Here is a 23353-nt window from a genome sequence, read left to right on the forward strand (position 1 = left end):
CTGCAGGCATAGCTCCCTAGCCCCTCGCTGAGCTCGGAGGCTCCTCGGGGGCCTAAGTGGGACAGGAAAGTGGACTGGAACCAGAAGTAGCCTGGGCTGGCTTCAGCCATGGTCCTCCCTTCCCATCCCTTCCCCTCCCACCCCATGTATTTTTGACCCATCCTTGGGTCTAAGTTAGATATTGCCCAGATTTCTTGGCTAAACGTATTATAACAACAACAAAAGATGCCAATAAAGAATGTCTGCCACCTGCTAGGCTGTGTATTAAGCAGTATATGTGTTTCATTTCCTCATTAACCTAGCCCTTTAAGGGCAGCATTATTTAATCTCCCTCTGACAGACAAGAAAACAGGGATTCAAATGTATAGGAACTAACTGCATCCTATTCCATCTTTAATTTTCAGTTTCATTATCAGCACCCGATGCCTTAAAAATCATAACAGAAAATGACCACGTTCTTCTGTTTTGGAAAAGTCTAGCTTTGAAGGAAAAGCATTTTAATGAAAGCAGGGTGAGTTGCTCCCCCCCTTCTCAGTGACTCTGGGAGTCTAATTGAAATGCTATTTTAGAGATGAGCCTGTTCACAGCCTGCTGGCTAGAGAGTAAAAAAGAAAGAGTGGGGCAGGGACCTTAGAGTTCAGGGACTGTTTTGTGTGGGAATGTTAATTAGTGAAACGTTTATACTGCCCATTAAAGATGAGAGGCTCTGCCCTAGGCACTTGGCATTCCTGAGCTTTTCTTTCCTGGAAAGACAGGGAAATGGGCAGGAGCCTTCTCTGTGCCTCCTGAAGTCGGAGGGGGCTTGGCGTCAGAACCAAGGGCCCATCTTCCCCAGAGAGTCCCAGGGCCAGGCTTTGGACCCAGTGCCCGGGGCCGAGCTGCACCCTCAACCTGCCATCTCATCGGTTCCTTTCCAGTGAAATTCCAAGGAGCAGGCAGTCCTTGAAGATAACCCACTGACATATGGAAAACACTTTTTTTGTTTTATTTTGTTAACAAATGACTCAACAGGAAGTAGGAGGAGGAGGAGAGTGACACTTTGGAATAGATTTGACACTCAAGGGTGGATAAGATCTTGAGTGGAGTAGGTTGATCTCCTTGTTGCGAAGCCTGAGCTAAGGAGAGACACCATATCAGCCGCAGTTACTTTGAGGTTGAGTGTTGACAGCGAACTTCCGCCCTACCTTCCAATCCCAGGTGCCACCTGGTCACGGTGGAAAAACCAGAAGCAAAGAGAAATTAAAATTTGGAGGTTCTCACAACTGTCACAACTGTGATATAGAAATGGTCAAACTACTTAAATGTAAGGAAAGCTTTCATATCAATTCAGAAACGGAAATAGTCTCAGTTTGAAAAAGGTAGAGGAAGCAGTAAAAAAACGCCAGCGGCCGTCAGCAAAGTTCAGCCTCACTAGTAAAAGGGACGGCACTTTCACGTGAAACTGGCAAAGTTTTGGGGTGGGGGGTAGTCCCAGTATGAGTAATGGTTGGGGAGATTAGCGCCCTGTGAATTGGTTCAACCTGGGAATATGTACTGGTAAGATGATCAGTGTTCACGCCCTTTGACCCAGCAATTCTCTTAGAATTGTACTCCAAGGAAAAAATGTGCACCAAGAATTCCTGTACAAGGAGGGTCAGGGTCGTTTCACTGATAATAGCAAGAAAGAGGAAACTACCTCAATACCCAGCAGGAGAAGACTGGTTTAATAAATGACAGATGGTTGACGTGGGTCACTTAAATTTTTTTCTTTATACCTTCATGTATTTGCAAACGTTCTACGCCAAATATGTGTTAGATAGAAAATAATAAATGTTAATTTGTAAAGAAGAAGGCAGGGGTGGGATTCCAGGCAGATGGTATTAGGAGACCCTGTTTGGCCACCGGTTGTCATTGGGGTAGCCTTCCTGGGGGACAGAAGCCCAGATTTTAGGTAGGGATGCAGGTCAGTATTCCATTCCCGGTGGGTGGGCTTGGCGTTAGCATAGCGTGTCCTTCTCTCCCCCTGACAGTGGGCTCAGAGAATAGACGGCTAGGCGGAATGGGGACCCAGAGACCACGAGTGTGCACTGGGGCCTGATACATGGATCGAGATAGGACCCAAGGTCTTCCTCTGGTGCTGGTGGTGGTGGAGTGGGTGTCAGTGTCCTTGACACTGGGACACTCGGGGATCAGCGGAGAAGTCTAGTCATCCTTCCTGAGCCCGGCCGGCATGCCGCGTCAGGGCTGCCCTGAGAGGGACCCTTGCTGAGCCAGTCTAAAGAAGGAAGCTTATTTTATACTCTCCTCCAGGGAGTAGGGGCCTGAGCCCGCTGAGATGTTTACACCCAGGCCAGGGTGGTGTGAGGTTTGGAAGAAGAGAAAGTGCCGAGATAGGAAGGGAGCCACGGGCAGGCCGTGGAGTCCCCACACACTGTTCTAAGGACAAGCGCCCCATCTTTTCTAATTCCAGTTCCCTTTTCCTACTCCATTGCTGGAGCCCACTGCCACCTGGATTTGTTATTAGTCCGTTCCTATGGCAGCAGACTAGAGCTCAATTGTCCAGATGTGTGACATTTACTATTGCATGTGGCAGGTAGAAGTGCTGACCTGAACTTTGCGAACCTGAGATATTTGTTAAAACGGCTTTTATTAGGGCTGAGTTTTCATTTCCACTCTGCAGCTCGTAAGTGGGCGTGGTAGTTCTCAGAGACATCGGGGGTGGGGAAATGACCATTTTCTGAATTCTGCATCTCGGCGATAATGCAGAAGATCTGGTAAGAAACCCAAAAGGCTTTAGCATCTATAAAAGCCTGCAATAAGGAGCTCCCGTAAGGGTGGCACCAGTAATAGACGCTGCGAGATTCCTGCTTTAACTTCGTGAGCCATCTCTGCTGTTTGTTTTCAGGGCTATGAGATACGCATGTTTGATAGCGCGATGAATATCACAGCTTACCTTGGGAATACCACCGACAATTTCTTTAAAATCTCCAACCTGAAACTGGGTCATAATTACACTTTCACCGTCCAAGCAAGATGCCTTTTTGGCAGCCAGATCTGTGGGGAGCCTGCTGTCCTGCTGTATGACGATGTGGGGTCTGGTAAGGTGCTAACACTTTCCGGCTGCACGTTCAGTTCTAGGGAACTACGTCAGGGCTGTAGCATGGCTGGATGAACAGGTGTCTTTCTAAATGCATTTAAAATATTCTCTCAGTTCAGAAGCAAATCATTTATGCATCAGTTTTTTCAGGCACTGATTTATTTATAAATAAGTCCCGAACCACTCATGGTGTGAGGAGCCGGGGTTCCTCGGTGGCCACATTCTGAATGTAAAGTGCAAGAAAGGGAAGGCTAGTAGGTTTTGTTTCAGAAGGAAATTTTAATTGGGAAACACTGGGTTAATAAGAGTTCTGTTTTGTTGTAGGACTTTTCAGGGCCTCCAGCGAGCTACTATTCCCAGCGATTCTCTGTGTCAGTCGGTGTCGCCCTGCCATGGAGTAACTGACTTTACAGCTTTCCTCCTCATCTTAGCTGTCAGCCTCAGATCAGAAGCCGAATCTGGCTCGGCGACTCTGTCTGACAGACACTCGCAGATCTCGTTGTTGGGCCAGCTGATGGCACGGGAGAGGAACCCGCCATTACACTGAAATTCTGCTTCTATCACAGTAGCTTGGCCTGGATTTCCACAGTCATTTTGCTACTGACCTTTGTAGTTCCATTTACTCCCAGCCAAGAGCCAACCAGTGCTCAAGTCAAAACCACATGTTAAGAGTTGTTGTGTGTCCTGTCTCGTCACGCTTCCCAGGGTGTGTTCTGGGGAAACACTTACCCGTGGCAGCTCTCTAAAAGGGGGGGAAGCCTTGCATGACACATCTCTTTGGAGAATCGTAGCATATTAGAGGCTCAGGGAAAGTCCTACAGAAAACAAACAACAGAACTCTTGTTAACCTAGTGTTTCCCAAGTAAGCCTCCTTTTTAAGAAAAACCAATTAGCAACTGAGAAACAGACTTCGGGAAGAACTACTGTCAGGCCACCTGCTAGCTGCCTTTTATAAAACCCAGATTGTCCAGCAGAAAGAATCTCTTGGTTAGACCTCTCAGTCCACGTCCTGCCCCTTGACGTTTGCCGTCCCCTTGGCAGTGGGGTGGGGGCCAGCAGCTCGCTCGTTCCTGTTGCATCTGCCATGCTGGCTCCTTCTTAACTGCTCCCACCGAGAGCATTCCCCTAATTTTGACCTTCACAGTTGAGGTTAGTTTGGGCTGCATGAAATAAGATTTTACTAGAGGTTTTTCCAGGTAATTCAGTAATGAAATTAAAGACATGCATAATTATTCTATTAGGCTTGCAAGAAATGGCTGCTGTATGGCCCATTTTTTCTGGGTTATGGTGTCAGGATGCATCCCTGGTGGGTAGTTACTGAGCTCTCCCCACCAGGCAGGGGCCTGACCCGCACCACCCTGCACCTGGGACAGCTGACTCCCAAGTCCCACTTCCCTGCCTCAGACTCAGATTTTTCCCAGGAGGGATAGACTTCAAAGTCTGCCTCTTCCAGGAAGACGGGCCCTAACCTGACAAGGGGATGGCTTTGCCCTAGAGCCCTGTGGGGACACATGTAGCAGTACATCGTCATGAAGCTAGCTAGTATTTGTTTAAGACAGTGAGAAGGGGGCATCACTGCTGGTTACACACACCTAAATGGCTTTGCAAAGAGCTTTTTAAAAATGTTAAATGTCTATGGAAAGATTCTCTCTCTCTCTAAGTAAAAAAAACCTCATAAAACTTCATGAGCTGTTAAGTCAGTATTGCAGTAAAGGAATCTCGTTTGTATCACTTAATGGAGCTTCAGGTAATTGCAGTTCAGAGTGACTTTGGTGCCAAGTAGGGGGAAATAATTGCAATCTCGTTAATTAGTGGTCTGATTTCACATCCTCTTATGGAAGGCAAGCAAGTGGTCTTAAGTAATAATGCTAATGAAATCGATGTTGATACCCCAACAAAGGTCTCCCTTCCAAGAGATTATCTCAATAGCCAACAAGGCAGTGATTAGAGCCTAATGCAATTACCGCATTTGCATGCACAAGGCCTGCGGTCTCTCAGCTCATGCAACGTGCCGGGAAACATTCAGGCGTCACGTGTGTGTGGGAGCGTGTCACACCAGGCAGGCGGTTGGAGTGGCTGTTGCAAACTCCTGGCTGCTTTGGTGGGTGGAACCGAGAGGTTCCGGGTCTGTTCTGCCCTCACGGAGGAGGCTCACTGGTTGGCATCTTGCCTCTGCAGGCGTGGATGCGTCTGCATCTCAGGCTGGTGGATCTACTGATGTCGCTGCCGTGGTGGTGCCCATCCTGTTCCTGATACTGCTTAGTCTGGGCGTCGGGTTTGCCATCCTGTATGCGAAGCATCGGAGGCTGCAGAGCAGTTTTACGGCCTTTGCCAACAGCCACTACAGCTCTAGGCTGGGCTCGGCCATCTTCTCCTCAGGCGACGACCTGGGTAAGTGGCCCAGGGCTGGGCTTCTTCCTCCCAGGGCGGACCCCCACAACGCCAGGGACGTGATCAGGAAACAGCTGCTTTAAGCTCATCTTTTGACACTAGAGGAGCTACTGCCTTGGCTTAAACCAGTTGGAGCCCAGGATGTTCTGGCCTGGTTCTGGCCCAGGACGGGGAGCAGCTTTGTGGAAGAACTGGTGGGAGCTCGCCTTGTACAGGAAGGGTAGAGAGGCCCTGGGGTTTGGGTACTCCCAGGTGTGGGCAGATTCTCAAGAATTTCCAGCCCCTCTCTCACCGGCACAGGCCCGGAGGGCCCACACCTCTGGAGATCCCGGTCAGAACGCACAGTCATGACTTCCCAACCGGCTGGACGGAACCCCTTTCTGCCCTGCCATTTCTCTTTCCCATGGCCTGGGCAGTCTCACCTGCCATTCTTCTATGTATTGATAGCACGTGGCCTGGAAAAACGGAGGATGGATTTCTTTTATAAACATCTGCGTGCTCACACTACTGAGTGCTGGCAGAGCAGGTAGACTACTTGATATAATGAAATGGGTGTGTACTGGGGCCTTCCCCAAACCCAGACTGCTGAATGTGAGCTTACCTATTTATTTATTCTGTAAACGCTTTTTTTTTTTAATGTTTATAAAGATACTCAAGCGTTCCTGTTCACCAATCATTTGATATTAGCTCTGTCCCCTTTTCTTCTCAGTTTCCTTTCTTGCTTTAGTACAGGTTCTTGGACAGCCTTGTATGAATGGGGTGGGCTCTTTGCTTCTGTAGTTGGGGCCAAAAGGAGTCGGCCTGCTGTGGTGCCGTGCAGTTAACCACTGAGTGCACATCAGCGCTGACTTGCACAGAATTGTACCAGGGATCACCAGGGGACAACCACGAGTCTAGGGAGCTGTCCTCAAAATGCTTAAAGCCCCCTCTCAGATCCTTTTCCTCAGAGCAGTGTGGGTTCAAAGAGAAAGCAGGCAGAGAACTCCCTGCGCTAACATAGGGTATAGAAACCTCAAATTAAGGAACCTAAGACGATAACCTAAATTGGACTTCATGTAGGTAGTAAGATTCTCCTTCCCAAATGGCTTACTTTTCTTACTTGGTTAAGTTTAAGCTGCCACTGAAATAAGCTTGGCCGTCTATTGATGGGGAGAAGGTGACGGAGGAGGGTCAGAGAGAAGCCGGGCCGGTCTTCAGCACGTGTAATCATGCCTGGCTGTCTGTGGTGCTGATATGCCCAGCGGCAGCTTGTCATTGGGGTGGGGGCACCTGGGGCAGAGAGGTGGGAGGTGAGGGTGGGTCGGAGTGCAATGGACCCACCACTGACTGGCTGTTTTGCCTTTAGGGGAGGATGATGAAGATGCTCCTATGATAACTGGATTTTCAGACGACGTCCCGATGGTGATAGCCTGAGAGAGCTTTCCTCACTCAAAACCAAATGGTGTAAATATTTTATTTGATAAAGAGAGTTGATGGTTTATTTTAAAAGATGCACTTTGAGTTGCAATATGTTATTTTTATATGGGCCAAAAACAAACAAAAAAAAAAGGAAAGAAAGGAACCAACAAACTTTGGAGTAATCAGCTGTGAACTTCAAACCAGGTTGATTTGAGTAACCAAATTGCTTTGATTTGATATTCATGTGGTCTTACAGGGCTGTGCTTGCTGGGCATGCTTTTAAGTCTGTGAGATAATTTGGGTTCATTATATTGGACATTCTTTTTATTTTTCTAAGACACAGAAATATATTTAATAAGTTCAAGAAAGAGTGATGGATGGAAATCCCTCCTCCCTGGAAGTGTGCTCGGATTTTAAATTTTGTTTGGGGTTAGTTGGTATGAGAGTGTGTGGGTGTATTATGGGGGAAGGTTCTTTTATGTTATTTTGTTAATTTATTGAGACTCTGTAGAAGGCAAGGTTTTAGGGATCATCTGACACCACACATGTTAAGGGCCCCTCGCCTATGAGGTTGAGGGGTGGGGAACAGAAGCAGTTTTGTTGCCATTCCAGAAACAATCCATTTTTACTCACTGTGTGTCCTGTAATGGTATTTGGCAGGAGGGTGCATTGAGTCGTTGCTCGATTTCAGTTACACAGAGCTGCAGCTTGGGATGCCCTGCAAGCCACAGCCCCCTCTCTTACATTAATCAATGGAACCTTACTGTGTGCGCCTCTGTACATGGTGTAGCTTTTCAAGCTACAAAATGATAATACTGCTTTATGACTGGTGTCCTCATCCTTGCAAAAACTTAGTCCGGTTGTGGCAGAGAGTTCTAGATCTGTGCCATGATACATACACTGGCCAACGTAGTACCTAATTCTTTCTTTTTCGATTGTTTGCTTTTACTTAACCACTGAGGAATCTTGAGTGTGAAGTTTTGTATGTGTGTCGAGGTGGCCGCTTACTGTCCTTATACTGTACTGATATATGCAGTCATTTTGAACTGGGTCAGTGCCTTCTCTTTTTGTCTTTTCTCCCATTCCGCTCGCCTGCACCCCTGCCCAGTTTAAAGAGGAGATGCTAGATGCTCTTCACTCTTAAGGAGATACAGGACATCTACAAATTTGAGGCCATTCAGTCCAGTTGATGCTAGTGGCAACCTTAGAGTTTCTTCTCTCTGTAAGATAAACTGGCCTTTTCCTTTTCTGCCTTTAAATGCTGACCCATATTCAAATCATGGGCACTTGATAAGTATGTGGAATCCAGTACGGAACCAATGTCCCCCAGCCCCCCTTGTAGAGTGAGTGTTGGAGGCACCAATGTCTAGCATCATTGTGACCCCTACTGTGCAAACCTCACTGCAGAACTCCTTCCAAGCCAGGAGGCAGTGAGCTCTGGGTGCATCCCACAGTCAGGCTTCGGAATGCATGTCCTTTATATGCAAGCTTTGTAAAAACCCTGTCTCCTCTCAGATGCCACGCATCACCTCCCAAGTGTTTGCTTTCTTTTAACCGAAAGTATCATTCTTTGGGTGATAATATAGTTTCATTCTATCTAGTGATTTTTTTGGAAAACAAAGAGCCAATTAAATGTTTTAGTTTAAAAAGTTCATATATATATATATATATATATTTTTGGAGGGGGGCTGAGGAGTATTTTAAACTGTAGTGTGTTGTATGGGTAAGGCTCCATGGTATTTTAACAAGTGGTGGTAATGATGAGGCCCCTTCCACCTATTCTGTCTTGCTTCCTGCTTCCTTTGTAGTTTTTTTAAAGAGTGGAGTTTACTTTAGCTTTGTCTTGGGTAATACCTTGGAGTTCCACTCAAAACCGCAAGCCCTACCAACCTCCCCTTTAACAGGCCCTTTAAGCCACTGAAAGATTAACAATCTGGTGGGAGGCAAGTCATTTCACTGAACCACTACAAAGTATGTTTTCTTCTTTTCTTTTTCTGCCAACTTCTTGGTGGCATTTGTAAAAGCTGACATAAAAGGCTCTGAGACTTTATTTTGAATTACTCCATGGGCAAGCCTTTTACGGAGCATATGTCTCCAGTTGGCAACGTGAGATGTTTCTGAGCATCCAATTCCAGCTCCCCAGTGCCTCCCAATGCTTAGTGCACAGAACTGTATAGACTGGCCATTACCCCTCTCCTTGGAAAATGCCACTGTGCTATTTGAGAAGAAGCAGCCATTTAGGACTAGAGTGTTTTATATAAACAGAAGAGCTATGTTCCTGAAGATGAAGCTAGATAAATGCAGCTATGTGTAAATTGTATATTTTTATGAACTTTTGAAGCACACACTCTTACTTCCCTCTGCATAGCTTTGTGGGTTCTAATGTATTTATGCCATCTGCAAGAGTCCAGAGGTCGGAGGGACAGTAAGAAATGAAAACAAAAACTACACACAGCCTGTGATGGTGACCGGATAATTGTCTTCACTGTGACCCATCGGAGCCCCTGGCTGTTTGTGAAGAAGGGCCTTTTGTACCTCGCTGGAAATGTCACTGCAGAAGTTCACACTGCACGGGAAAAAGTGTTTACTCTCTCCCAGGGTCTATGGGAATGTCAGAAGCCCACATCTGTGGGGGCCCATGATGGACCACGAATGGACCGCTAAAATTTGGCAGGCCAGGGGGATTGTGTACTGATGTTCTCTGGAAGCCAGTTTTGCTCATGTATGTACTGAACGCCCCTCAAGCTCTATGAGACCTGGGTCCGTGTGGGTGAGAGGAGAGAAGAGCTCTGCAGAGGATCCCAGGGAGAAGCCATGGCTGGGCAGACCTGTCTCCAGACAGCTGAGAAGCTCCAGTAACTCCTGGCCGCCCTGGCAGCCTGGGCAAATAGTCCGGTGCTGGGTAACTGGGTGACACGCCTGACTTTGGTATGAGTGGTTCCTGGGCTTCCATCTCTGGGAGCATCACCGGGGATATTAGGGTGGGACAGGCACAAGACACAAAGCTGCATGTTCCCTCTTGCCTGTCCTGTGGCCCGCTAGATTTTTATAACTCAGCAGTGGAAGGAATGTAACCATTCTCAAGCCAGTGGCCTTTTGGGGGGAACCAGAGAGACTGAAGGTGTGGGTGACATTCTCATGGATAATCACCCATTTTCCCGTGGAGAATCCTGCCTTCAAATGTCCACCCAGTGGTCGGTTCACCTAGTAAGATGATATTCTCTGCACTTCCTTAAGGGTAAAAACCCCACCCTGCTCTGTTAGGTGGGTCCCTTTCCTGCAAAGAGAGTCATGGTGAATCCCTGAGAAGATTGTTCTCTTCTTTGGGCAAAGAGTTGGGAGGTCCCTTGGAACAGGGACCGAGGGATGGAAGCAAACCGAATACCACCCCCACATTGATCTTAGGAACTGACTCTAAAACTCTGTGCAGAATCTCCACTTGTATTGGGATTGTATCTTGACATTCCTATTATGTTACTTTTCTTAATTGGAGTGTGTGCTGCCTTTCAGGTACAATTTTTGTGTAATAAAAGCCAGTGCATTAAGTTTATATAGACTACTTTCTATGCAAGACTGAGATATGGAATAGATAGCAAGAGATATGGAGTGTTGGGTACGCGGACAAGACGCATGGTTTCAGGACGGGTACCACCGCTGAACATGGGTTGAGGGAGGATAGGTTGTGTATTTATTTCTGCCCACTCATTTTGAGCAGCCATATTATGAATTAAATCATCAGGGCCAAGTAACTCAAGAATGGTGTTGTTTCATGTGTATTAGCTCAAATGGAGCAACTATGAGTGCTGAAGTGGAACATTGCTCTCGGATATTCCATGTCATCTCTCACTGAAAGACTCTTGTTATGAATTACTAGAAACCTTAGGCAAAAATCAGAAGTATTTGCAGCAAAATGGAAGCCTACTCTGCTCTTATTTAAAAGTGAGACACTGCACACTTGTTTCTCTCCCAAGTGAGATTAGGTATTTATGATTTCAGTTGCCTTGATACGTTTCCCAAATCCCTGATTTATGCTGAAGATTTTACTATATCATTGCACAATTTTAAGATAATTTCAATGTCAACTTTTTCACCAAATAAAAATTTAACTGGGTCAAAAAAACACCGCTGTGAAAATCCTCTCTCTATGCACGTCTCGAGTTGTTCGGAGCGCAGTAAAGACGGTTCCTACGGGTCTCCAAACACCATTTTATGTGTGTGTTTTAAAAAGATGTTTATTTCCTAGACGAGAAAACACTGAGACCCGGAACGATTTCGTTCTTAACAAGCTGGTCTCAGGTGGTGGGTCCTTGAAGAACACAATGTCTTTGTGTTGGCTGAGGAGTGGGAGATGTTTGTGGCGGCGGTTTTGAAGTAAATAGAATTATTCCACAGGCGCAGCGACGAAAGAGGCTCCCTTACAGCTGTAGCTACATTTTGCTGAGAGACAATTTGCTAAGAAGGCAATTTTCAGATCTAAGAGAAGAATGCGCTGTTGTATGACAAGCTGTGTGTCAAAGAGCACTTTTAAGAGGTTTCGGTGAGCAGGCAAGTCCTGGGAAGAAACTGCACGTTTCTCTGATGAGCAAACGAATGGCAGATGGACTTGTAAGTCCGGACTGAAGAGTGGGGAACTGGAGGGGGGCAGCTGCTTTTAATTGAACAGATCTTCTTGCTGCTTTTGTTTAAATATTGAGTCCAAATGAAACTGAAGTGTTACCCTATTTTGTAGATGAGAAAACAGAGGCTCTGAGAGTCTAAGTAACTTACTTAGAGGAAACCAGAGAGTAAATGGCAAAACCAGCCTTCAATGCCAGGTACTTCTGACCCCAGATCCTGTTCTGTATCATTGTGCCACACTGTCTCCTGTCACCATTCAGTGTCAGAAAGAACACAGTCCAACACATTGCACTCAGAGAAATCCCAAGGGACACCTACCACCTGGGAGTATTTACCTGGTATGGCCTAGCCTTGAGGTTTCAAACTTAGATGACTTGTCAACACACATCAGTGCGTTCATCTCCTGTGGGCAAATGGACTTTAACCAAACTCACGAGACTTGACAGGCATCAAGGTAATGCCTGTTTTTTAAATCATCACAGGAAATAGTCCTGTTGTTTAGAATGTTAGCATGGCCAGTACCATGTCCCCCTGTAGGGAGATCAACCCAGGAAGCCAGACACTACCAGAACCTGCCTGGTGAGTATGGACACAGACATGTCCAGGTGAGGATAGTGGCTGCCCAGTAAATACTGAATGAACAAACGAATGATTGACACTCCTCTATAGGAATGATCTACTCCATAGGAACTTAGTATTTGAAACCTTCAGGGTACAACTTCCTGTGCCCATTTCTATTCCAGAAGATCTTCCTGGTGGGGTCTTCATCCTTGAAGTCCCTTCATGAAAGGCTCCCCTGGACGGGGCTGTGGCACTGCTCATTTCTGCTGTCCTGGCTCATCTCTACCTGTGTTTTTGGACTGGGCACACTCCTCCACCTCACTAGAACATTCTATAGCTAAGGCTAAGAAGTTCTGACTGGCTACAGTGAAATCTTCCTGACTTGAGAGCCATTGCATCTGTAAGATTATTCTGTCTATTATATGTGGACTTTAAGGTTTCACTCTGGGAGGACACTGCTTGGGAGTCCTAGGGGACTCCTCCACGGAGCCCCCAAATTCTGACTACATCTGTCAGCTGTTAGTATGTCATTCACAGCCCACAGTCAGTGAGAACTGGAAAGAGACTGATAAAGGTAGACACCCTGACAATGAGAGAAAAGGTAAGCACTCTATAGTTGGACTACAGAAAACCTAGGGATAGAAGCACTCCAGACAAGGTGGGGCCATTTAGCATGGGCCTGATAGCCCCATAGGGACAGGGTCCTACACGTGAAGTAGCCCAGTCAACTAGAATGAGAATAGGTCCCTTCTATTGAGCCCCTATTCTTTGCCAGTCGCTGTACTAAATACTCTATGAACATTTTTTTCTATGCTAAAAATGATCCTGTGATTTAAGTATTTAACTGTGTTGAAAGATAGGAAAATTAGTCGTAAGAGAGGGTAGCCTCTCCAAGATCTCACATGTACTAAGTTCAGAGTCAAAATTCAAACCTAGATTTATTCCATTCTTTTTAAGTCTGTGTTCTTACCCCTTCCGTGTTTCTTTGTCCTTGTGGTACAGTCTTAGAGGGCCATCATAGTAATACTGGCTGTTTAGGGAATTCAGGGGTACACAGGCAATACATTTAAAGGATTTCCACCAGAAAGATTAAAAATGGCATTTGGAAACAATGAAGTGTACTTAAATTTCTTTGCAGAATCATTTATGTGGAACATAGTATTCCCTACTGATGCTAGATCAATGGAGTCTTTTTTTTTATTATTGGAAAATGTTTTTGTAAAGAATTCAGTAATTAGGAACACTGAAGGTTCTTTTGTTTTTCAACAACCTGGTTAGATTTTATCAAAATCCTTTGCATCTTGGCACATAAATGTTTAACACACATTTTACTTACCTTTATTTATGTACCGGTTAGGGCACGTCACTGTAACATGTTCCTTGGGGGAATAATTGGGCTAGGACCAGACCATCAGGGTCCCAGCAAAAGGAGGTGGCTGCCATTCTTTCCCTCCAGCCCTAACTGGCTTGGGTGCCCATGCCCCCATTAATTTTCTTTTAAAGCTATGTGTAAGGTAATTTGAGCCTGCAATAATTTGTAGAAGAACAATGGTATTAATGCTTTTAAAAATGTTAATGTTATCATTGTAGTGTCGCAACCCTATTTAACGCATAAATGACAACTGGTAATGTTTGGGAATATTTCTATGCAAACAGTGACATTTCATACTTAAAGCTTGGTATCAGCAAACTTTGAGGAAGAAAAAAAGGCTTGGATTTAAATGTAAATTAGCGTAGGAAATTTGCCCTTTGGTTGACTGAATGAACCAATTGAGTGAAGACTGATTGAATGAAGATATCTCGTAGTTAAAATTTAACTTTCAGTCTCTCTCTAGCAGAAGCAGAACCTATTGATATCCCGGTATTGGTCAGGCCCTAGATGGTGCCGAGCCCTGTGTGTGTCTGTGAGCACGTGTGTTTTATGGATTTCTTCATAGACAATAGATGAACGAGACAAGATTGAGCTTACGACTTCATCAGCTTGCCTTACTTTGCACTGACTTTGCCAGTTTACCTTCCTGAATAGCAACAGCTTGACTGCTCCCCAGAATTAGCCCATCTTCAGAGGAGGAAATTGTATCTGCATTGAGGTGATTTAAGGGAATGTGCTTAAGAGTCTGAATACGAGGCTCCCAAAAGGTGGTCCCAATACATTTTCAGCAATGGTAGTTTTGTAATAGCAGCAATTATGTAATTGCTACATGCCAGGCTTTGTTCTGAGGGTTTCTTATATTTTAACTCATTTAATCCTCACTATAGTCCTTTAAGGAGGATATTATTCTCATGTTATTAGATAAGAAAACTGAATCAAAGAAAGGTTAAGGAATTTGCCCAAGGTCAGAACAGCTAGTCGGAGGCAGAACTGAGATTCTGCCCCAAGTAGCCTGGCTCCAGAGCCTGCACTTTTAATTACTTCACCAGCTGCTCCAAGTGGCCCTTCTGATGGCCTGATGTAGGTGTATACATGTGGAATCTATTTTAACCAGCCAGTTTAACTTTCTGAATAATGTTTTATTTGGGGGATTGAAAAGGAATTTGTACCCACTATAGAAATTTGGGGAATATAAAAACACCAGGAAGAAAATGAGATTTCCTAGTTATCCCAGAGATAACAACTGTTATCATTTGGTGTGTGTCCTTTTTATCACTTTAGTCTGTATGAGCAGTCGCATCTGGTCACTGTTCTGTTGTCATAATCATGACCGAGTTAGTGTAGAGGAATTTACCAAGCCTCTGCTATTTCTGTCACGTCCTGGTTCCAGCCGCAAAGGCAGATGTGAATTCGGATCCCAGAAGCAGAGCGATACCCTCTTTTCCTTTGTCCCTCTCAGCAGTTCTGATACAGATTTACTCTGAAAGACCAGTGGAACCGGAGAACCGTCCCTCTGCCGCTAGCTGCATTTCTACCTATCGTAATAGTCAAGTGCTTTTTGTCTCATCTTCTACACTAAGGAAAGTCAGGATCTATTTGAATCACTTATCTCTGGCTCACCAATATTTCCCCATTTAGTCTTTGGCTACTTGGAACAGGAAAGGAACAGCTATCAATGCGTCACACCAAAGGAAACAGCGCAGAAGGAGACCTAAGAGAGCATAGGACACACACATAAGCAGAAGATGGGTCACAGTCATGGTTGTCAATTAATCACGTTTGGTACAAAAGTAACCTGACCAGCCAAGAAGGATGTATCTGAACTCTAAGGAGGAGGAGGGGGTGGTCTAAGTATTGCTAGAGGCCAGGTGGTGGGATCAGTTTGCCTGCCTGTGATGGGGGTGGAAAAGAAGGAACTGGAAAGAGCTTTGGAGGTATTTACTATTGGATGGTGAGTACTTTCCCCTTTTCAGCTGGGCAGGGCATGTGTTAAATGTCGAAACAGTTTCCCTACGTATTAAATTACAGCACATAGATATGCTAGAGCACGAGGGTAGAATACGTAGATTATATGTGAATAGGTGCCGAGCCCCCTATTTGGAGTCTCTTACAAATGTCTGAAGCCTGTAGGATGGAGAGGTATCGAGGAGGAAGAAGAGAACTCTAAGGACTGGGGCAGTTCCCGAAGAAATTAAAGATCCATGTCAGGTCTCAAGATTCAAAATGCCGTGGTCAGTAAGGCACCTGATGCAAGGATCCCACGGCAACCTTCACTCAAGACGCACTTACTGCACGCTTCCTCTGGGCCAGGGCCAGTATTATATTAGCCTTTGGGAGAATAATGTGGAATAAGACAGTGATTCTTGCCTTCTGTAGCAATGCAGAATAAAACCTCAGGGTTGCAGGGCCATTTTGAGCCTTGTGTAGATGGTATAAGTGACTTTATAAAAGAGGGACTGAGGCCGAGGGCGTCGGTCAGTGAACTTATCGGTCTTAACAGGAAACACCTGAAGTCCAGCCTGGCTAGTGGCTCCCACCATCACCCTGAGCCGAGGAAGCGAGGTCCAGGTCAGCTTCTACGAGAAACCCTATGTGGGGTGGAGAAGTGTGTCACTGGCTGCTCACCCAGATTTTATTACTCTGATACCTTGTTTTCTTTTGGCTACTGTTTCTCATACGTAGACTTCCTCAAATGGAAGGAGGGGTGGATGGAAGCATCCTAGTGCCCAAATACCATTTTAAAACCTAATGCTAGTCTTTTTTTCATACTCAAGCAATGAAAGGCGATTGTCCTAACTTCAGCAAAATGTACAAAAAGTGGGCAATCTTTTTTGTTTACAAAACACACATAGAGAATAAATTTTTGAATGACCTACCTTTTAAGATTTCCCCAGGGCTTCTCAGTTCCCTCCTTTCTCAGAGGTAATGATACATCTGCCTCAACCACTTCGTCCTGTTTGCTGCAAGTCCTACTCATTCGTACCGAAAATGAGCCTCTAAAACATAAATTACCAAGTTGTTTTCTTTCCTCCTGTCTCTCGTCCCCCGAGTGGGATTCGGTCCCCTGGCCTCATCTTCTCGACAGCCCTGGAAACACTAGTGCAAACAGCTGGGTCCTCACGCCCACACGGCCTGTCGGTGTGAATGTAGCATTGTTCCCCACAGGCCCGTGGATCTCAGTCCAGTCCTTCCTTGAATGCTTGTGTTTGTCAATTTCTGTCACAGAGGCCCTGCAGGACAGAAAGTGAGCAATGCCCCCTGGGTCCAGGCCAGCCCCTTGCTGCTTGCCATTCTTCGTTTACAGCTCTTTTCCCCTGATATCCCAGGTAGGGTTCTGTGAAGGAATGACATATATCCCCGTGGCCTTAAGGCATGGTACAGTTTACTGCTGAAATAAACAAATCACACTGAAGGATTCATTGGAGAATTCATTTCTGATTGCAGTGATCCATGGCTATTGGAGCGCTTTGACAATCCACCTTCTCCCTTGGTAAAATTTCCTGTAATGTCTATTTTCAATGGCAAAACTAAATTCTCTTAAATGAATGTCCATGTTGCCTGCTTCTTTTCTGTTACCCACACTTAACTATACTGTTGAAAAAGCTTGTTGGGTGGGTGGGTGAAAAAGTGGCTAATATCTCCTATGTACTGAGGGCTGATGATGTACCAGGCACTACCATCTCATTTAATATTAAAATTCCTTTGAAATAAATGTAATCATCCCATTTTACATATAAGAAGATAAAGCCAGTTTTTGAGCCAGGTCTGTCTGACCCAGAGGTTAATTAACCCCACTACACTGGTTGATGGATGGTCTGTTGTATGGAATCAACATTTGCTCTTTGAGTGCTTCCTGTGTTCAGAGCCCTAGAGGTTTTAGGGGAAGGCAGAGAAAGGAGAAGACAGGGCAATTGTGGCTTAGGGCCAACAGCAAGACCTGGATGGGAGAGTGAGCCCAGAGATTTATGTGACTTCCTTGTATGAGAGAGATTTGTGATATATTACTCTATGACCTTTAATATTTCGTAAGGCCACAAAATCTGATGATACATTGAACACATTAGAGTGAATGGACATTATTTCCAAGATGTAGCAAGCTTTCTGAATAAGGTCCAGACTGAAGCAGTCCTTGAGGGCCCATCCTTCCTTTGAAGGCATTCCAAGCTCAAGTGAGTCTGCTTTTTGCATGACGGTATATGGGCCAGAAATGGCTCTGACAGTCACCCAGTGGGAGGGGCTGCAAAATCCATGACCTCTGCATCTCAGGAGCCGCAAGTCAGCCTTGTCCTGGAGGCTGCAAGCCTGGAGGGGAGAGTGCCAAAGCGAAGACTGGTGATCTCACCAAAAAGTGACTGGGCTGTTGTGGAACAAAACCCTGTTTGTCACCCAGGATCTTGGGTGAGGTTTGGAGCAGGGTCAGGGTGAAGAAATAGAAAACAGAGTCTTTCCAATTGGAGCTCCTCCTTGGTTATATTTCCACTGAGCCTTGAACAATTCTTAACACTCAGTAAATCGGTTGGATGGATGAAGGGATGGGTTCCCCTGCTCTCCAAGCATGAATCAGCGTGAAGTTCAGCTGCGTATCATCTAAAACCTGTATGGCAGTGGTTCTAAACGAGAGGGGCTGCGTGTGTGTTTGATTTCATGTAGAAGTCCTGTGCTGCTGCAGAGGCTCCAGCCATTAAAGATCCAGGATCTTCCCACCTTTCTGCTCAGCAGTCCTCTGCATGGCTTTCTTCCTTTGCTCCCCTCGTGGTCTGCAGTCTGCATGAGCTCCCATTCCAGCCATCAAGCCCAACGTCCAGGCATCAAGTAAGGGCAAGAGGCAGGAGCAGAAGAGAAACTGACAGCTGCACTGGCTCCTTTTTGAGTTTTATTAGAATGCCCACTGAGCAGCATACAGTTAGGTTTCATTAGCCACCGTTCTCTGCAAGGAGTCTGGGAAACGTAGTTCGTTCAGCCTGGCTCATTGCCACTTGGAATGACAGAGGGCTTTCATGGGAAGAAGTAGGCAATAGATACTGGCCGGGCAACTAGTGATTTTGTCATGTAGAGGTAAAAGTAAAACAAATGAAACGTTAGAAAACAAAACAAGTCAGCTTGGGTCGAGGGCCGGGTTAGAGGGGTCTAGCCCTGAGGGAAGGGCAGAGGAGGGCATATGGGCTGAGGAGGCAGCCTGGTTCTGTGATTCTGGCTGTGTGACAAAGGAGACACTCTGCCAGTCTCTCCGGTGCCGTGGTTTCCTTGTTCATGAGATGGAGTGATGGCTAAAGTTGACAGCACCCAGCACCAGGAAATCTGAAAGAAAGAGGTGGGCAAGTGCTTTCAAACGGGAAGATGCCTGTGAACATAGCTTCCAAGGAAAGAAAGAGCATTCAGACAGTGGTAATTTCAGCACTGGCTGATTTCTCCTGCAAATCATTTTTCTGCCTTCACCACTATTTGTACCACGTAATACCTTATCCGGTCTCACACCATTGCTCAAAATTGTTTCATTTAGGAGATCTCCTCCATACAATGGTGAGGGATTTCCGGGAGCTCGGAGACACGAGTTCATCATCACAGAGGACCCGACACAGCTAGCACTGCCCCACTAAGAGAGGTGCCTGGCAGCGGAGCAAGGTGCAGGGCGGATTTGCCCTTCCCAGCCTGTAACGTTGTGTGGTTGGCCAATGCTCTACACCAGGAGGTACACAGGCTGGGCAGGTTAGTGAATTCTCTCTTGCTCATGTTGAGTTTGAAGGGCTAGAGACACAACCAAGCAGAGGTGACTAGTTAACAGCCGGTTTCTTTCATGTAACAAACTTTTATTGAGTGACTACTATATGCCAGGCCCTCTCCAGGTGCTGGAGATGCTTCAGTGAACAAAACAAACAAATCGCCTGTTTTGGGGGAGCTTCGGCTCAGGCAGGGGGTGACAAAATAAATAATAGATCCAAGAGATTACCCAGTGGCCTAGTGTGTTTGAAGGTGATGAAGGCTATGGGGAAACAAAAATGACAACAGTTTGGAAAGGAGTATTGGACGTGTGAGAGGGCTGTCGAGACAGTTTCTGGAGCTTAGAGGCAGAGCTGGGCTGGAGATGTCCCGCAACTGGGATGGTGGTGATTAGAGGGACGGAGGGGACCTGTATCAGGAGTGAGAAGAGGTTGCAAAGTAGCACCCATATTTCAGGCATCTCCCAAAGTCGAGGAGCCTGGGGCAAGCCAGAGGGCAGATGGGGGTCCGGAACACTCCGCACCAAGGAGAGAGATCTGGGAGGGTGACCTCGGTCCTGTCCAATCCCGCAGGGAGGAATTGTGACTGAAGTCTGCAGTGCGCTCCTCTGTGCCAGGCAGCCTTTCATGCAGGATTTTAGCATCCTTTTCATGCAGAGTCCCATGTAGCCAAGGGTCTGGGCTCTGGGATCACGGTCTGAGTTTGAATCCTGGCTGGGGAGCTGGTGACTCTGGGTGTCTCACCCTTTTTGCACTGCAGTTTCATTGCCTGAAAATAAGGACCCTTTAGCACCTACCTCACAGGGTGGCTGTGAGGCTCTACTTAGGGCATTAGACACATTAGGTTGATGCACATCGAATGCTGTGGCTCTGAACCGTACCTGGGGCTGCCTCCTTCCGTCCTTCCTGCAGCCGCAGGCCGACTCCCTTCCTGTCCTCAATAAGAGGGTTTTGCGGACGCATTTTGGGCTAGATTAGTCCAGCCCGAGCAGGGAATGGCGACGGGGAGGAGTGGCTGTAGGTTCCTCTCTCCATTCGGCTGAGCGAGGACTAGGTGGCGCTGTGCCCAGCCGTAGCCCTGCGTCTGGTCAGATACCTGCTGCTCCGGAATGTCTGCTGTTTCTGCTTGTGCTGCTAGTACAGGGAGAGCTCAGGTCACTGTGACACAAAGGTGGGGTGTGTGTGTCTGGTTGACGGTGGGTGCCTGATTGGGAGGTAGGCAATGGGGCGGAAAGGACATCCACTTCATCACCACCACACTCTGCAGAGGGGTGGCCCCCATTCTGCTTTCCTGGCAACAGACAGCTGCAGGCTACGGCCCTGGGTCAGGGCAGTCCTTGGGGAGGGATTGCTGGCCTCAACCACTCTGCCCATCCCTCTCCCACATCCACTCAGCTGTGCCCATGCTAAGCACCGAGGATGCGAGACAAGGGGAGGCACCAGGCCGCCCACAACCCTCATCCAGAGGGCACCAGCTTTGCCAAGGGCTGTGACAGAGGCAGGGGGACAACCCTGTGGAACCTAAAGGGGGTCAAACAGCCTTAAGTCCGGGGAAGGTGGGTGAGGCGTCAGGATGGAATCAGCATTAGACCTGGGCCACCTCGGAATGTGCCTACTGAGGAGTGGGGTGAACGTGGGCCTGTGAAGATTGTGGTCTGTGGCAGGAGGTAATTCGGTGGGGCTGCTGCTCTTGTGCTGGGGTGGGGTGTTGGGTGGGGGTCAGAAGGACTGAAGGGACTGTGGGAGAAAGTGTCCCTTCCTTCTCCCTCCTGCTCCTTCCCAGTACTTCTGCAGAGCAAAAATTGTTTACTGGCTGGGAACCCTAAGTCCTAGAATTCTGTGTCCAGTTTGCATAATCACCCCTTCGTTTTACACCAGAAGAAACTGAAGCCTGCCTGACAGACATGACGTGCTAATGCATGACAGACCTTCTTCTGGAAACACTTGTTGTAGACTCTTCTACAGTACAGCAGTGTACTCCAGGTACAGAGGGTCACATGGGAACAGCCTCCTGTTATTCTCACAGTGCTCCAGAAAGGCAGCGCCGGGTGCAGAGGACCTTGAACTTGCACAGAGCCTTCAGACCTCACCACCAAGTGCACTGCCCTCCACTTTCTCCTGTGCTTTATGGTTTGAGTGCTTATGAGGTTTTCCAGAGGTGGAAATGTGGGTGGGGTGGGCCAAGTAGCACATAGGGAATAGAAATACACTGTGTTTTATGCCACAGAGGCGTTCTGGAAATTTGTATGTCTAACTGTTTTTTGCAAATTCAGTAGAATCTTAAAGAAATTAGAGGGCGTTGTCATTTAATGGAGTTCAAACCCGCCTCTTTTTTTGAAAATCAAGTGGAGGGGTCCTTTTGTAATGCAAATAACGTCTCCCTTCCATGAACAGAGAATCTTAGCTCTCTTTAAATGAAACACACCTCTGTGGGGCAAAACGAGGGACTTACCAGCAGCATTTTACATGCAGGGCAGCGTCCACCCCGGCCTTTGTTGTAACCACTTGGTTGGGTGGTCTTTGTTTATACCAGGTATGATTTTGGCCACTGGAGGGCCCTCCAGATAGAGAACGACTGGAGAATCCCAAATGCCTTCCCCGAGCCCAGACTTCAGCTCACACCCAGATTTTTGAGCAGCAGCATTTCTTCCAAATCGGATTCACCTGGGGAGCGTATCAGCAGCCCTGTTTCTTTTATTTAGAAATTTAAGCATAAAAGAAACCTCTAAATAGCTGCTTTTGGATTATGGTCTGTTTGGAGCTGGAAAGGAGGTGCTAATCTTGTATGTGGAGAGTGATCGTGCAGAATTCAGCACAGTTTAGGAGAGTGGCGCTTTGAACAAAGGTTACTTTTCTGTGTGAAGAGTCGCATCAAGATGTATGAACTGATGTAGGGCAATAGAATTTACACTTATAACGAGGAGAACGGAGTATAGGTAGGACTTGGAGAATCGTTTGGAAGATAGGCATCCTACCTCCAGTAAAGCACAAAACCACTACTGTTTTATTTTCATGCCACGTATTTCCTCCTGCAGTGTTTTCGGCTCTATTGTTTGAGTCTAGTTTTGAGATTCCATTTTGCTGAATGTTGCCCCGACACTTTAAATTCTGAGCTCAAAGAAGTCAATGCAGCTAAAATATTCCATATCTAGCGCCTGATAGATCAACACACAGACCTGTTGCAAAACAAGATAGAAATGAGAAAAAGTGTCAAGAGGCCAGAAAAGACTTAGAGGTCAGTGACCAGGCTTCCTCAGTTTGTAAAACAAGGAAAATTCAGCAGAACTCTCCATGGCAGATCAATATCCAACCAGACTAAAATAAAATCTCAGGTTTTAATCTTTAACGGCCTGAAACAAAAACTGCCGTTGACTGTATCGATTTGCACGGTTTCCCTGCATTAGTAATTTTGCAACACCAGAGAGAGCAGGGCGGCTGCAGGCGACAAACTGACTGGTAGGCAGCTTTGAGGATTAGTGTGGGCCCTAACTACCTAAGAAATGGGGTCCTATGGAAACAGACAGGGCCACTAGAGATAATAGTTAGTACATGGTAAGTGTTCGTTAAGACTGATCTAGTTCTGCTATTACGTGTCCACCTGTAAAACTGCAATGAATCTTTTACTGACTCATCCCTTAGATGGTAGTTAATTTCCCACACCCATGCAAAAGGAAGTTCCTTCTTTCTTTATTTGGCTGTGAAATGGAAGAATGGGAAGGATTGGGCCCCAAAGGAAAACCTCAGTTTCTCTTTGAACTTGGGAGTTTATAGGTATGGTGGGAAAAAATGAGCAGGTTCATGTCAGTCTATATTATCAGACTCTGTTCTTCTGGAAACCTCAAAAGTGGGCAGGAGAATGCTGAGGGTGTGTTCAGCAGATGAGTGTCAAAGGAGGTAAAGCCCTTAATGAAATCCACAAGCCAGGACCTTTTCATTTGACCAAAGCTCTTTTTTCCTTTAGATTAACCCCTCAGTGCCTGTGTATTGTGGGGAAGGACTGTTCCTGTGGTTGTGTCTTGGAATTTTGCTTCTGGTTCAGGAGAGATGCCTGGGAGTCAAGTGTAGGACCCATTCAATTCTGACTGTGGGTAATAGGAAGCAATTTGGGTGGTCCCCTAGCAGTGATGTCCTCTGGCAATCAGCTACCCAGGGATTGTAGACTAGGTTTTAAATATACGTCTGGGGAATGGAGGTCAAGGCTAAAGCAGGTTGACTGAAATC

At 46.4% G+C, this 23353-nt stretch overlaps 1 protein-coding gene across 2 annotated transcripts in view; it reads left to right on the forward strand.

The window, feature by feature from the left end:
• SORL1 (sortilin related receptor 1) overlaps positions 1–6955 on the forward strand; it is a 139924-nt gene extending 132969 nt beyond the window's left edge. The window contains exons 45-48 of one of the 2 annotated variants that reach the window (XM_036887607.2): positions 405–511; positions 2885–3077; positions 5255–5467; positions 6813–6955. In XM_036887607.2, coding sequence (XP_036743502.2) covers positions 405–511; positions 2885–3077; positions 5255–5467; positions 6813–6880 — 581 coding nt within the window. In that variant the 3' untranslated portion in view covers positions 6881–6955. The remainder of the gene's footprint in view (positions 1–404; positions 512–2884; positions 3078–5254; positions 5468–6812) is intronic. The other variant, XR_005025249.2, reaches the window with a different exon arrangement.
• The last annotated feature ends 16398 nt before the right edge of the window (positions 6956–23353 follow it).

This window comes from Manis pentadactyla, chromosome 13 (assembly GCF_030020395.1).
Source record: "Manis pentadactyla isolate mManPen7 chromosome 13, mManPen7.hap1, whole genome shotgun sequence".
NCBI lineage: Eukaryota > Metazoa > Chordata > Mammalia > Pholidota > Manidae > Manis > Manis pentadactyla.